This window comes from Pelophylax lessonae (assembly GCF_965119305.1).
Source record: "Pelophylax lessonae genome assembly, chromosome: 1".
NCBI lineage: Eukaryota > Metazoa > Chordata > Amphibia > Anura > Ranidae > Pelophylax > Pelophylax lessonae.
In genome coordinates this window covers 866640955-866656232 of record NC_138768.1, presented here as the reverse complement: position 1 = coordinate 866656232, position 15278 = coordinate 866640955, and the positions used below count along the sequence as shown (strand labels likewise).

The following is a 15278-nucleotide window of genomic DNA, read 5'->3' as shown; positions in this document are numbered from 1 at the left end:
CTCAGTATTGTCCTCTCCTCCACTGCTTCCCTTATCTCTCCCATCACTCTCATTCTCAGTATTGTCCTCTCCTCCACTGCTTCCCTTATCTCTCCCATCACTCTCATTCTCAGTATTGTGCTCTCCTCCACTGCTTCCCTTATCTCTCCCATCACTCTCATTTTCAGTATTATCCTCCCCTCCACTGCTTCCCTTATCTCTCCCATCACTCTCATTCTCAGTATTGTCCTCTCCTCCACTGCTTCCCTTATCTCTCCCATCACTCTCATTCTCAGTATTGTGTTCTCCTCCACTGCTTCCCTTATCTCTCCCATCACTCTCATTCTCAGTATTATCCTCTCCTCCACTGCTTCCCTTATCTCTCCCATCACTCTCATTCTCAGTATTGTGCTCTCCTCCACTGCTTCCCTTATCTCTCCCATCACTCTCATTCTAAGTATTGTCCTCTCCTCCACTGCTTCCCTTATCTCTCCCATCACTCTCATTCTCAGTATTGTGCTCTCCTCCACTGCTTCCCTTATCTCTCCCATCACTCTCATTCTCAGTATTGCCCTCTCCTCCATTGCTTCCCTTATCTCTTCCATCACTCTCATTCTCAGTATTGTCCTCTCCTCCACTGCTTCCCTTATCTCTCCCATCACTCTCATTCTCAGTATTGTCCTCTCCTCCACTGCTTCCCTTATCTCTCTCATCACTCTCATTCTCAGTATCGTGCTCTCCTCCACTGCTTCCCTTATCTCTCCCATCACTCTCATTTTCAGTATTATCCTCCCCTCCACTGCTTCCCTTATCTCTCCCATCACTCTCATTCTCAGTATTGTCCTCTCCTCCACTGCTTCCCTTATCTCTCCCATCACTCTCATTCTCAGTATTACCCTCTCCTCCATTGCTTCCCTTATCTCTTACATCACTCTCATTCTCAGTATTGTCCTCTCCTCCACTTCTTCCCTTATCTCTCCCATCACTCTCATTCTCAGTATTGTCCTCTCCTCCACTGCTTCCCTTATCTCTCCCATCACTCTCATTTTCAGTATTATCCTCCCCTCCACTGCTTCCCTTATCTCTCCCATCACTCTCATTCTCAGTTTTGTCTTCTCCTCCACTGCTTCCCCTATCTCTCCCATCACTCTCATTCTCAGTATTGTTCTCTCCTGCACTGCTTCTCTTTTCTCTCTGATTCCTCTCATTGTCAGCATTTTTCTCTTCTCCACTGCGTCCCTTTTCTTTCCCATCCCTCTAATCATCAGTATTGTCCTTTCCTCTACTGTGGTCTCTTTCTTTCCCATGCCTCTCATCCTCATAATCGTCCTCTCCTCCACTGTGGTTTCTTCTGTCTTCTCTTTCATGTTCAGAATTGTCCTCTCCTTCACTGTGGTTCTTTCTCTCTCATTTTTCTTATCCTCAGTGTTATCCTCTTTTTCATTGTGACTCCTTCTCTGTCTTCCCTTTCACCCCCAGAATTGTCCTCTACTCCACTGTGGTTCTCATCCTCAGTGTTGTCCTATTCTCCACTGCTCCTTCTCTTCCTTAATTCTTATCATCAATATGGTTATCTCCTTCACTGTGATCCTTTCTCTCACCTCCTTATCATCATTAGTATTGTCCTCTTCTCCACTTTGGTCTCTTTTGTCTCTTCCCTCTTATCCCTCTCATCCTTATTATTGTCCTGTCTTTTTCTTTTCATCCTTAAGATGACCCCCCCCCCCTTTCCCATGCTGTGGCTATATCAGTCCCCTTAATCTCATCCTCAGTATTGCAGTATTGTCCTCCCCTCCGCTGTGAATCCTTCTCTTACCTCTCTGTTAGCATCAGTATTGTCTTCTCCCCCACTGTGGCACCTTCTTGATCCCCTTCCTCTCATCATCAGTTTTGTCTTCTCTTCCCTTTGTCTCACCCTCAGTATTGTCCTCTCCATTATTGTGGCCTCTTCCCTCTCCTCCCACTCATTCTCACTATTATCCTCAACTGTTGCTCCATCTCTCTTCTTCCTCTCGTGCACTATGTTGCCTCCTCCTCTACTGTGGTTCCTTCTCAATCTTTTCTCTCTCATATTCAATATTGTCTTCTCCTTCACTGTGGCCTCTTCCCTTTTCTTCGTCTCATCCTTTGTACTGTCTTCTCCATTGTGGTGGCCACTTCTTGCTCCTCCCTCTCATCCTCAATATTATCTTATCTTCTATTGTTACTCCATCTCTCTTCTTCCTCCCATGCTCAATATTGTCATCTCCTCCACTATGGCTTCTTCTCTGTCGTCTCTCTTATGCTCAGAATTGTCCTCTCCTTCACTGTGGTTCTTTTTCTCTCCTTTCTCTCATCCTCAATGTTGGCCCCCCTCCACTGTGGCTCATTCTCTGTCTTATCTCTTATGCCCAGTAGCGTCCATTCCTTTACCTCCCTATCATCTTTGGTATTGTCCTCTCTTCCGGTGGGACCTCTTCTTTCTCCTCCCTCTTACCCCCCTCATCCTTAGTATTGTTCTGTCTTCCACAGTGGCTCCATATTTCTTTTCTTTTTCATCCTTAGTATAATCTTCTCCTCCACTGTGGCTCTATCTCTCTCCTCCTCGATGTTGTCCTTCTCCTCCACTGTGGTGACTTCTTGATCCTCTCTCTCGCTTATCTTCAATATTGTCCACTCCTCAACTGTGGCTCCTTCTCTTTCCTCTCTCTCATCATCAGTATTGTCTTCTCCTCCACTGTGGTGACTTCTTGATCCTCTTCCCCTCCTCATCAGTTTTGTCCTCTTTTGTCTTCTTTGTCTCACCCTCAGTATTGTCCTCTCCATTATTGTGGTCTCTCTTCCCTCTCCTCCCTCTCATTCTATATTATCTATTACTATAATCCTCAACTGTTACTCCATCTGTCTTCTCCCTCCCATGCTCAGTGTTGCCTCCTCCTCCACTGTGGCTCCTTCTCAATCGTTTCTCTTTCATCTTCAATAGTGTCTTCTCCCTTTCCTTTGTCTCATCCATGGGCATCCGCAGGTAGGGGCAAGGGGGGGGGGGGCAAATGCCCCCCCTTGGAATCTCAACTTCCCCTTTTAAGTGGTTGTTAAGCCACTTTATACCATCCTGTCTGTTCTGTTTAATAATTATGTGTGCCTGTGTGTCTGTGTTTTAAAAAAAAAAGGCTGTTCTTTACCAGTTTTCAGAGGGCCGAGCACCGCTCACGTGACCCATCGGCTCTCTCCGGCTGACAGCTGCCTGCAGCGGGTGGGGCCAAGGATTCCTCAGTGATGTCAGTTGGGAGGGGAGGAGGAGAGAGGTGGCGGGTCACGTGAGCAGCGAGTGGCACTCTATACCTGTAAAGAATGGCTTATTTTTATAAAACACAGACACAGGGGCACACAGGATTATTAAACAGACTGTAGCCATGATATGAAACTTTAAATGAAACTACAGCAGCAGGAGAGTAGGGGGGGTGGGCACTGACACAGGAGCAGACAGGCAGGGAGGGAGGGGGGAGAGAGGACAGAGGAGGACAGGAGGGCTGCGGATGACTGAGGCACGTAAACTGACCACGGTGTCAGGGCTCAGCAGCCATGGTATACCGTGGTCAGGTTACAGAGGGGAGGACATAGCCAGGCAGGATCAGCCAGGTATTTTAGGTGATAGAAGGGGCCAAATTACACAGCAAAGCACTGTGCTGTATAACATGCTTTAAGGGAATATACTCAAAATAAGTATAATGACTAACCCCCTCCCCTTCATGACATTGTTGAAAAGGGGCGGAGCATGGGTGACCTTAAAATTATGCCCCCCCCCCCTGAAAAAAGTTATGCGTACGCCCATGGTCTCATCCTCAGTTTTGTCTTCTCCATTATGGTAGCCACGTCACGCTCCTCCCGCTCATCCTCAGTATTATCTTATCTTTTATTGTTACTCCATCTCTCTTCCTCCTCCCATGCTCAATATTGTCCAATATGGCTCCTTCTCGATCCCCCTATCTCTCATCGTGTCCTCTCCTCCACTTGTGACCTCTACTCTTCCCTCCATTTCATCAAAAGCATTGTCCCGATCAATCACCTAATTAACATCTGAATTAAATTTAAAAAAACAGAAAACATGAGTGGCAAGCCAAAGTAAAATATTCCCAATAAGACAAGTCTTTTTAAAGTGAAATGGTTATGATTGAAGATTCAGTCATGATAGTTAGTTTATTAGAATGTAACCAGGCTTCTGTTTTTCCATAGTGTTTTTTACACTCAGAAGCTGAAAAAATGAGAGGTCAGGCAGCTGCTAAGGCAGGGGTCTTCAAACTTTTTAAACAAAGGGCCAGTTTAACCTTCCTGGCGGTATGATTCTTTCAGATTTTAGGTGCTGAAAGTGGTACCATTATTTTGCATGTAATTCTTAAGAATGAGCAGCCCAAACCAACTATTTACATATTATTTTTTTTTTACTGTGTGTTCTTGCTTATAACATCTCGGGTATGATAAAATTTGAGACACAAAATCATAAATTATAATATAATAAATAAACTATAAAAAAGTTAAAGTATGTATGTATGTATATATGTATATATCGTCTGGTGACATAGACCCACGTCGCCAGACACTCCCCTTTCTCGCCTACGCGCCGCCGGAAGCTCGCTCCCACTGTATTCAGTCACAGCGGGAGTCGGGCCAGGGGAGGAGTGGCGGCGATCGCCGCTGCTCTTCCCCGATCGTCGTGGAATCGAGTGTGGAGATCCGCCCGCTTGTGTAAACACAAGCGGGCGGATCTACTAAGTGACAGGCAGGGTCAGATTGCAGGGTTCAGCATAGCTGAACATGCGATCTGTCCTTGTGTCACATAGTCCCCTCCCCCCACACACGTCAGTAAGCACCAGGCATACATTAACCCCTCCCTCTCCAATAAAATTAACCCCTTCCCTGCCAGTGTCATTTTTACAATAACAGTGCATATATATAGCACTGATTACTGCAGTAATGTCACTGGTACCCCCAAAAGTGTCAAAAATGTCAGTCAAGGGTCCGATCTGTCCGCCGCAATGTCGCAGTCCCGCAAAAAAAAATCGCAGATCGCCGCCATTACTCGTTAAAAAAAAAAAACACCAAAAATGACAGAAATCTTTCCCTTAGTTAGTAAATGCAATAACTTTTGCGCAAACCAATCAAAATACGCTTATTGTGATTTTTTTTACCAAACATAGGTAGCAGAAAACAAATTGGCCAAAAATTAAAAAAAATTTTGATTTTTACATTTTTTTGGGGGGAATTTCATATAAAAAAATGTGAAAAATATTGTTATTTTTTCAAAATTTATGCTATTTTTTGTTTATAGCGCAAAAAGTAAAAATCACAGAGATGATCAAATACCACCAAAAGAAAGCTCTGTTTGTGGGAAAAAAAGGACGTAAATTTCGTTTGGGTACGGCGTCACACGACCGCGCAATTGTCAGTTAAAGTCGCACAGTGCCGAATCGCAAAAAGTGGCCCGGACGTAAGACAGCAAAATCCTCCGGTGGTAAAGTGGTTAAGTCTAATTTCAGATTCTTATATGACTGGAAAGTGGGAACATCTTAGAGGAAAGTGGAATGAGGGGATTTGATTTGAAAAGAGGTCCAGCTAACAGCCCCTAGTTCTCGTCTTCTGATGAACGGCGTGTTGACGTCCGTCTCGGTTCGACTCTGCGGTTTCCCAGTCTCGGTGGCCCATCTCCATTGTTGTGTTAAACCCTTGCCACCTCGTCTGGCGGCCTTGAAAGGCCCGTGAACTTGAAAGTCGGCGTCATGAAAGGGCCGCCAAGCGAAGGATTAGCCTCGCCTGGCATAATGTGACTTCTGCTCATTGAGTGAGCACGTCGGGCCCCGGCGTGGCCTGAACAGAACGCCGATTTGTATAGGCTTTGTGAGGAACGGCGGTGAATGGCTGCATGTGACACAAGCTCCGATGACTCTGCGTCCCAGTAACGTGCGGCACTCACACACAATTTGTTCCATTAAGTCGCTGACATCCCGGGCCTCGGCTTTGAAGAGGCCTCTCTCCTTTCATGCCGCCTTTGATAAAAGAGATTGTCAGGAGCCTTTTCATGTTGTCACTGACACAGCTCCCATTATTGTCCGGCATTTTAACCGTTTACATTCGGCAACCTTTCTTTCTTTCTTTTTTTTTTTCTTTAAACATGACAAACGTTACAAAGATCTGCTGTGTTCCCAAGAATTTAAAGAATATGGGAACTTGCTAAAAGTTGAACCCCAGGCAGATATGGAAGATACAAATGAATGGAGCTCTGTACTCATTGATACATCATTGAATGTATTTTTTATTTAGAGGTAAGCATTGTAATTACCTGAGTTTGACTTGGTATTACCCTCTTTACTGCATAGCTCAGACTGGGGGGGGGGGGGGGGGGGTGAAGCACCACAAGAAGCCAAAGAAAAAGTTATTGCCATCATATGTACATAAGGGTTTTAGGCTAAAATCTTAAGTCGTGGGATGTTGAAAGTCAACAATAAATAACAGAGAACATTGGTGGATTGGTGGTTGGAAGGCAATTAAAAATGGTGGATGTAATATTTGCTGTGTAATATTAATGATTAATGTTAATGAGAACTTTAAAGGAATGGCAAAGATGAAAACTTGGTTGGGCGGATGTGTGGGGTGGTGGCGAAAGGTCTTACCAGTGCAAGGAACATTCTATTAGGGGTCTAGTGTACTGGCCTCCAAACTGTGGCTCGTGGGCTGGATGCGGCCCTTGGCTTTCTGTTATCTGGCCCTTGGGGCACTATTTCTATTTCCGACCAATACACGGCTCTATTGCTCACATTGACATCAACGATGGGGCATAATTTCTCCAACTGACACCAATGATGCATTGCATTCTATTCCTACCACTGATGCAAACAATGGGGCATTCTTCCCTACAATGATGGCAACAATGGGGTGCTTTTCCTCCTGCTGATATCAAGCATGGAGCATTCTTCCTTACACTAACACCAATGATGGGGCACTATTCCTCCCACTGACACCAATGATGGGGCACTATTCCTCCCACTGATACCAATGATGGGGCACTAGTCTTCCAATTGACACCAATGATGGGGCACTATTCCTCCCACTGATACCAATGATGGGGCACTAGTCTTCCAATTGACACCAATGATGGGGCACTAGTCTTCCAATTGACACCAATGATGGGGCACTATTGATCTTTTATTGAAAAGAATCAAGCAACATATTTTATACAAAAGTAAAAAACATAACTATAGTACAATATTCCAACAGAAAACAAAGGAATACACATCCATGTGCAGAATATATACAATATATACATAATCCACTTCCAACATTTTTAGAAAACTATTTACATAAAGCAGCAGAGAGGGCCTAAGAGGCACAACCCATCACCTATGTATGCAGCCATTTATCAAAAACTGAGCATTAAGAAAAAATCTAGGGTGATAAGAGACAGAAAGCCACACCCAGGACAGAGACTCCTGGCAGTCAGGGAGGCTTGAAACCCCTCCACGCCTTCAACCAAGCCCTCTGACCCCACTTGTCTCTCTCAAGCGCCCGAATCTTCCCCACCTCATGCAGAATGTCACACACCACCACCTGAACAGGAAGGATTTTACGCCGAAGGGTGACCTGACACCGTGCGTTCCAGGTGTAATAACGGACTACTAAGCTAACTAAAAAAAGTGTATCCAAACAAAAGCCCCCACCAGTATTGAATGCTCCATACACCCACTCAGCATAACCCAGCCTGGAGAGGAAAGGAACACCGAGGGCCCGCCCCACCTGTTTGTATACCTCTATGTTAAAAGGGCAACGAAGCAGAAAATGGTCCATAGTCTCCTCCTCACCTGAACATTCCTCCCGAGGACAACCACGATCCATCCCACTGCGGAATTTCAAATTGCCCCGAACATAGAGCCTCCCATGGAAGCACAACCAGGCCAGATCCCTGATTTTAAGGGGGACTCTAGCCAAATTAATCAATCTTAACCCTTCCCTCAAAATTGGGCCTGGGCAATCCCTTAAGGCCAGTGGGTCATGAAAGACTTCGCTCAAGACTCGGCTCATAAGGACTTTCCTCGGAGCAGATCTGAGATCTTCAGCCGACAGTCGCCACTGCCGCAGCAACTTCAGACACGGAGCGACATAGGCTGGGAGCTGACCACGATGACCCCTGAGATTCTTCACTTGGCCACCTTCTTCCCAAAGTCGCAGAAAAGGCCTAAACCAAGATCTAAACATGCCTGTCCATCCAGGAGGTTCCACTGCAAGCATACTACCAATGTTAAACTTGAGAAATAGCAGTGAAAAGAAAAGAACGGGGTTGACCATACCTAAGCCACCCTCCCTCCTGGATAGATAGGTGACATTCCTCTTGATGGGGTTCAGTCTGTTCCCCCACAGCATCTGGAAGAACACACTATAGATCCTAGCATAGAGAGACACTGGCAAGATGCAGACAGGGCTGACATACAAGAAGATCGGTATCAGGTAAGTCTTAATCAGATCAACCCTTTCCCTCAGAGATAACTTCCATCTCTTCCAGCTGACCACCTTAGTATTGGCAACTTCCAGCCTGCCTTCCCAGTTTTTAAGGCCATAATCGCCAGGTCCGAATTCAATGCCTAATATCTTAATTTTTTCCTGGGGCACTGGAAAGGTGTCCGGGAGATCAAACCCCTCACCTTCCTTTCCCATCCAAAAAACTTCACTCTTTTCCTGATTGATCTTGGAGCCTGATGCTTCAGAGTACCATGATGTCAGAGAGACCACCTCCTCTGCTTCATCTGTCCCAGTGACAATCACTGACACATCATCCGCATAGGCAACAACCCTCAAAGGCGGCTCACCCGGGATTCCCACTGGTACCCCACACAACATGCTGCTCTCTAGCCTCCTGATGAAGGGGTCGATTGCAAACACATAGAGCAGGGGACTCAGGGGACAACCCTGGCGCACCCCAGAACCAACCTCAAAGGACTGTCCAACCCAACCATTAACAAGAGGGAAGCTTTCTGCCCCCTTATACAAGACTTTTAACCAATCGACAAAACCACCCGGCAGACCGTACTTACTAAAGAGCAACCACAGGTACTCATGGTTGACACGATCGAAAGCCTTTGCCTGATCCAATGCCAGTAAATACTTTCCCCAGCCTGCAGCCCTGCACTGCTCCAAGGCCTCCCGGACAGCTAAAACCGCTGTGAAGGTGCTCCTACCCTGGATCGAACAGTGCTGATGGCGAGAAAGCAAAGACTCTGCTACTGCCGATAGGCGCCAGAAAAGTATCTTCGCCAGCACCTTTCTATCGACATTGAGAAGGCTGATGGGGCGCCAATTCTCAATCATCGAAGGATCTTTACCTTTTGAAAGAAGAATCACAGCTGAGTGTCTCATGGAAGGGGGAAGCACCCCCTCAGCAAGACAACTGTTAAAAATCTCTACCAAATGTGGGGCCAGAATAGACTTAAAGGCTTTGTAAAACTCAGCCGTCAGACCATCCGGTCCAGGTGACTTCTTGATGGCAAGCTGTTCAATTGCCCTCGTCACCTCTTCAACTGTGATCTCTTCTGTCAAATTCATCAAAGGGACATCTCCACCATTTAGACCTGGAGTAGAGTCCAAAAAGCTTTCCATCTTGTCTCGGTCAAGCTCTTTCCTCCCAAGAAGTTCAGCATAAAAAGACCTCACGACCTCCAGGATCCCTGACCTGGACTTTGTCAAGGAACCTGTACTATCCTTAAGGCCAACGACCATCTTAACAGCTACACCCTGTTTGCAGTTCTGGTAAGGGTCAGGCGAGTGGTATTTCCCATAGTCCCGCTCCAGAACCAAAGAGGTATGCCGATCATATTGACACTTCCTGAGGAGGATTTTCACTTCAGAGATTGCCCCAGGATCTCCTCCTCTCGAGACAAGAATATCCAGCTTCCTCCGCAAACGTTGGTAGGTCATGTATCTATTAAACTGTTTTTTATTGGCTAGGCCCCTGAAGAATCCAGCAATCCTCTTTTTGGTCAGCTCCCACCACTCAGCCTTGCTGCTACAAAAGTCCAGGATGGTCACCTGTGCCTGAAAGAATTCCTCAAAGGATTGTCTAACATGTTCTTCCTCAAGGAGAGTCGAATTCAATCTCCAGATGCCTTTGCCCCTCTGAGGGAAGTCTGAAGCATTCAAGACCACAGATAGCATACAGTGATCAGAGAACTCCACTGCCTGCACCACTGGGGGTGAGAAAGCAGAGGCCTCCTTCAAAAAAAACCTATCTATCCTACTCTGACTATTACCTCGATGAAAGGTGAACCCTGTGTCATCCGGAAGGTGCTTAATGTGCACATCCACAAGACCAGCATCCCTAACCATACTATTTAAAAAAACGCTATCATATCCCAGCCTGTCATTGAAGTCCTTCCTGTCCTTGGGCCTAGTCACAGTATTAAAGTCACCTCCAAAAACCACTTGCCGGGATGTAAAAAGAAATGGCTTGATCCTTGTAAAAAGGCATTTCCTGTCCCACTTTGTGTGCGGCCCATAAATATTAATTAGGCGCAGGTCCTGCCCTCCCACAAGGACGTCTAAGACCATACATCTCCCAATCTCCACCTCAATAACCCGCCGGACAGTTACCATGCCGGTTTTAAACAACACCGCCACCCCGCTGTAAGGCTCGGCCGCAAGAGACCAGTAAGATGGACCATACCTCCAATCTCTCTTGGCCATATGAATATCTGCCAAGGAGGTGAGCCTAGTCTCCTGCAAAAATAAAATTTCAGCATCTAATTGGCTGAACAAAAAGAAGGCCATAGAACGAGCTCTTACCGACTTAATACTGGCGACATTTATTGTCACCACTTTTAACGGAGGGGGAACCGCCATTTGGGTTATTGGGTGGATTGCTTCTTAGCTCCCCTCTGCTGCTCATCACCAGAAGCCTCTCTTTTTCTTGAGGCCTCCTCCAACTCCATTTCTGAATCTGAATTTTGTTCAGAGGAAGCTCCAGATGAGGAAATATCCCAAGCGGAAGCCCTAGAACGGTTGGGGACAGACACTGGGGCTTCCTGTCCCTGTTCCGTCCTCACCGCCTGTCTCTTCCGCCTCACAACCCTCCTTCTCTCCTCCAGGTACTGCAGGTCAGACTCCGAGATGTTTTCATCTCTTGTTTTTTTCTTCAAAGTCTTCGCAGAAGACTTCTTTACAGAAGAAGCAGCAGCACCCTTTTTGGCACATGCCACCGCTCCAGGTGGGGGGGGACCTTCCCTTAAGTCAGACCTAGGAGACTCATGGGGCAAGACTGACTTGGGGGGCACAGACTTAGAAGGTTCTGACACAAGAGGAGCGGGTACAGTAGGCTGGGGGGACACAGAGACAGCCACAGAAGGAATACCTACAGACACAGGAGGGTTAGCCACAGAAACTGGGGAGGGATCCTGAACAGGACCTGGGGGGTCAGTCACCGCAGAGGAGGATGGTACACCAGGGGCCTCATCCTCCATCCTGTCCAGCCTCAACAGCTCATCTACTACCTCCTTCTCCATATTGTGCCAGGCCTCCGGACATCGGCTGTAGGGGTGGCCAAGGCGCAAGCACAGGTTGCACCTTATCGCCTGGGTGCAGTCCCTGGCCACATGACCCTGTCCCCGACATACCGAACATATTAAGGCTGAACAGGAGGAGCTAAAGTGCCCCTTTTCTCCACAGCGGTGACACAGCTTTGGCTGACCAGGATAAAAAACAGTCATCCTATCCCTCCCTATGAAAGCCGAGGAGGGCAGGTGACGGACAACATTCACATCCCTGGCCAACCTGACCGTTACTGACCAACCCCCAGTCCAGATGCCACGTTCATCAAGGATTTTATTTGGCGTTGTCAAAACCTCACCATAATTCCTTAACCAGACCTCCAAGTCCCGAGCAGGAACACTCTCGTTAGTGAGGATGATGGTTATTTTTTTAACCGTTGATCTTTGTGAAACAGCAACTGGTGCCAGATCTTCCCATTCGGGTCTTGACCTGCACCGAGCCTCATATCGTTCCCAGAACAGGTCAAGACCCTCTGGCCTGGTGAAGCTGATTGTGTACTCCCGGCTCCCAGCTACATGTATTAGGGCATAAAGGTCATTCGCCCCAAAGCCCATCTCCAAAATCATATCCACCACCACACGCCGTGCTGGAGAGACTGCACCACCTTCCCATTTAAGAATGACTACATTACGCCTTGGACCCCCAGCAGAAGCCAGAGACCCAAGACCGGAACCAGGGGTGCTCAAAGTGGCAGTCTGTGGTGTAAATCTCTGCCTGGAAGCAGGGTTCCTCATTGGCTGCAGCCCTGGCTTAATAATATTACCAGGTGCAGAGCGTACCACCTGAGCAAAAGAGGGCTTATCAGGGCCAAGACCCCACACTGATGTGACTTTAGCCGGTACATTATTATTACTATCCTTATTATTAATTGCTTGTACTGAGCCAGCAGGATTGTCTATTGCACACATATTGGCAGCACTATTCAGAACACCTGAAATAGAAGAATCGTTAAAAGAATTGTTACAATCACCATTCATTATCACAGTGTCTGCTGTAGTACCACAGGTGGCCTGATGCTGCAGTGTAGAGTCCTGAACAACAGCTGTGACTGGACAAACAGCCTTGGGCTCAGCAAAAGGGGGGTTAATGGGTTGCTCAGGCTCTTGTAGTTCCTTTGCTGCAATGTCATTTTTTAAACGCAGTTTTTCCTGCAAGGAAACATCAGCAGCTGAAATATTGCTGGATACAAAATTACCAGCCTGGGTGTCATTGGGCAAAACATCAGTATTAGCCAAGGTGTTAAATGGCACAAAAATAGTTTTATCAGTCACTTGTGACTTGCTAGGTTTTACCTTATCAGGCACATTATCAGGTATGTTCTCCTCACCAAACACCAGCTGATCCGCCCGTACTGGAGACTCCACTGCCTGGATCACTTTAAGCATGCCTCCTGAGCCCTGAGAAGGTAACGGGCTGCTCACCTCACCTTGGGGGGGCAGGGGGTCAGAACTTGGGGTCCCCTCCTCCACCTCCATCTTTGCCATCCTTGCAAATCTGCGGTCATTGCAGAACTTTTCTTTAAAGGGCCCCTCTTTACCTTCCATCATGGCCACAATGGTTTCCTGGTGTTGAACCCGGACCTTTGCCAACTGGATTTCCGAATCCATAGATCCACGGCTGCGGCTGTGCAAACCTTCACGTTGCTTTCGCAGGCGTTTCAACTCTGCTCTCAGTTTGTAGAGCTGGTCTCTCTCCCTATTCAGGACCTTGATCCCGGCCACCACTCGCTCCCGAATGGACTCGGTATCCTCATCCTCACCAGGGGCAGAGAGATCCCCAGCCATGGCTTGTCCAGGAGCAGGTATGTCATCCATCTGCCCAGGAGATGGCTGAGAGCTTCCAGCAGGAGAGGCCCTGCTGGCCTGCATGGCCTCCCCAGATAGGGGCCAGCAGGGCTGGGAGAGATTTTACCGAACTCCCCTCTCACAGAAATCACCTGGAGCAGACACACAGCCAGAGAACCTTCCTGCAGCCACACCCGAAGCTGAATGATGGGAAACTACTCCTCCCACTGACAGCAATGATGGGGCACTATTCCTTCCACTGACACCAATGATGGGGCACTATTCCTCCCACTGATACCAATGATGGGGCACTAGTCTTCCAATTGACACCAATGATGGGGCACTATTCCTCCCACTGATACCAATGATGGGGCACTAGTCTTCCAATTGACACCAATGATGGGGCACTAGTCTTCCAATTGACACCAATGATGGGGCACTATTCCTCCCACTGACACCAATGATGGGGCACTATTCCTCCCACTGACACCAATGATGGGGCACTAGTCTTCCAATTGACACCAATGATGGGGCACTATTCCTCCTACTGATACCAATGATGGGGCACTATTCCTCCCACTGACACCAATGATATGGCACAATTCCTCCCACTGACACCAATGATGGGGCACTATTCCTCCCACTGATACCAATGATTGGGCACTATTCCTCCCACTGACACCAGTGATGGGGCACTATTCCTCCCACTGATACCAATGATGGGGCACTATTCCTCCCACTGATACCAATGATGGGGCACTAGTCTTCCAATTGACACCAATGATGGGGCACTATTCCTCCTACTGATACCAATGATGGGACACTATTCCTCCCACTGACACCAATGATGGGGCACTATTCCTCCCACCGATACCAATGATGGGGCACTATTCCTCCCACTGACACCAATGATGGGGCACTATTCCTCCCACTGACACCAATGATGGGGCACTATTCCTCCCACTGATACCAATGATGGGGCACTATTCCTCCCACTGATACCAATGATGGGGCACTATTCCTCCCACTGACACAATTAAAAAGGCACTCTTCCTCCTACTGACACCATCAAAGGGGCACTCTTCCTACCCCTAACACCAATATTGGGGCACTCTTTCTCCTAAAGACACCAACAATGGAGCGCTATTCCTCCCACTGACACCAACAATGGGGCACGCTTCTTGCCATTGATACCAATGATGCGGCATTTTTCCTCTGGCTGACACCAATGATGAGGCACTCTTCCTCCCACTGACACCATAAAAGGGGCCTTCTTTCTTCCCACTTACACCAGCAATGGGGCACCATTCCTCCCACTAACACCAATGATGAGAATTTTCTTCTGCCCCCAAGGTCTGAAAGACAGTAAACTGGTCCTTTTGTATAGAAAGATTGGAGACCCGAGTCTAGTGATAGTGAATGACTATAGAGTGTTCATTGCTAATAAAGGTATCTTCCTAAGTTACATTGATACAATGTCTATTTTTTTATCCTTTATTTTCGTGGGGTCTATTTATAGAACCTGGGGAAAGTTCAGGTGTCTAAATTTATCTAGATAATCCGCATATTCAATAACATTGGCCTGGGAATTACCCTGGTATTTATACTGCAATGGATCTGATGCTGGAAAATCTATTCAGTTTATACTGGTTACAGTGTATCCCTGGTCATTGTTACTGAGAGGAATATATAGGAGATATATGAAATTATAATAATAGTGTGTGACTGGGGGGGGGGGGGGGCGCATTAGAGTGTAAGCTCCTGTGGGGCAGAAGCTGATATGAATGGGGCAGTGATCTCTGTACAGCACTGCGGTATATGTCAGAGCTATATGAATGTATAATAATAGTGTGTTACTGTGGGGGGGGGGGGGGGCATTAGAATGTAAGCTCCTGTGGCACAGAGGCTGATATGAATGATATGAATGGCTCACTGTTCTCTGTACAGCACTGC

At 47.2% G+C, this 15278-nt stretch overlaps 2 protein-coding genes across 4 annotated transcripts in view; one reads left to right on the top strand and one right to left on the bottom strand.

Moving 5' to 3' along the window:
• CNTFR (ciliary neurotrophic factor receptor) overlaps positions 1–15278 on the top strand; it is a gene marked incomplete at its 3' end in the record, with an annotated part of 840563 nt that overhangs the window by 465911 nt on the left and 359374 nt on the right. The window lies entirely within an intron of this gene.
• LOC309545054 (uncharacterized protein) lies at positions 3878–10764 on the bottom strand (the record flags this gene model as incomplete). Its single annotated transcript, XM_082244175.1, has 2 exons — positions 3878–4024; positions 10141–10764. The coding sequence occupies 2 exons, from the start codon at positions 10762–10764 to the stop codon at positions 3878–3880; spliced, it is 771 nt and encodes a 256-aa protein (XP_082100301.1).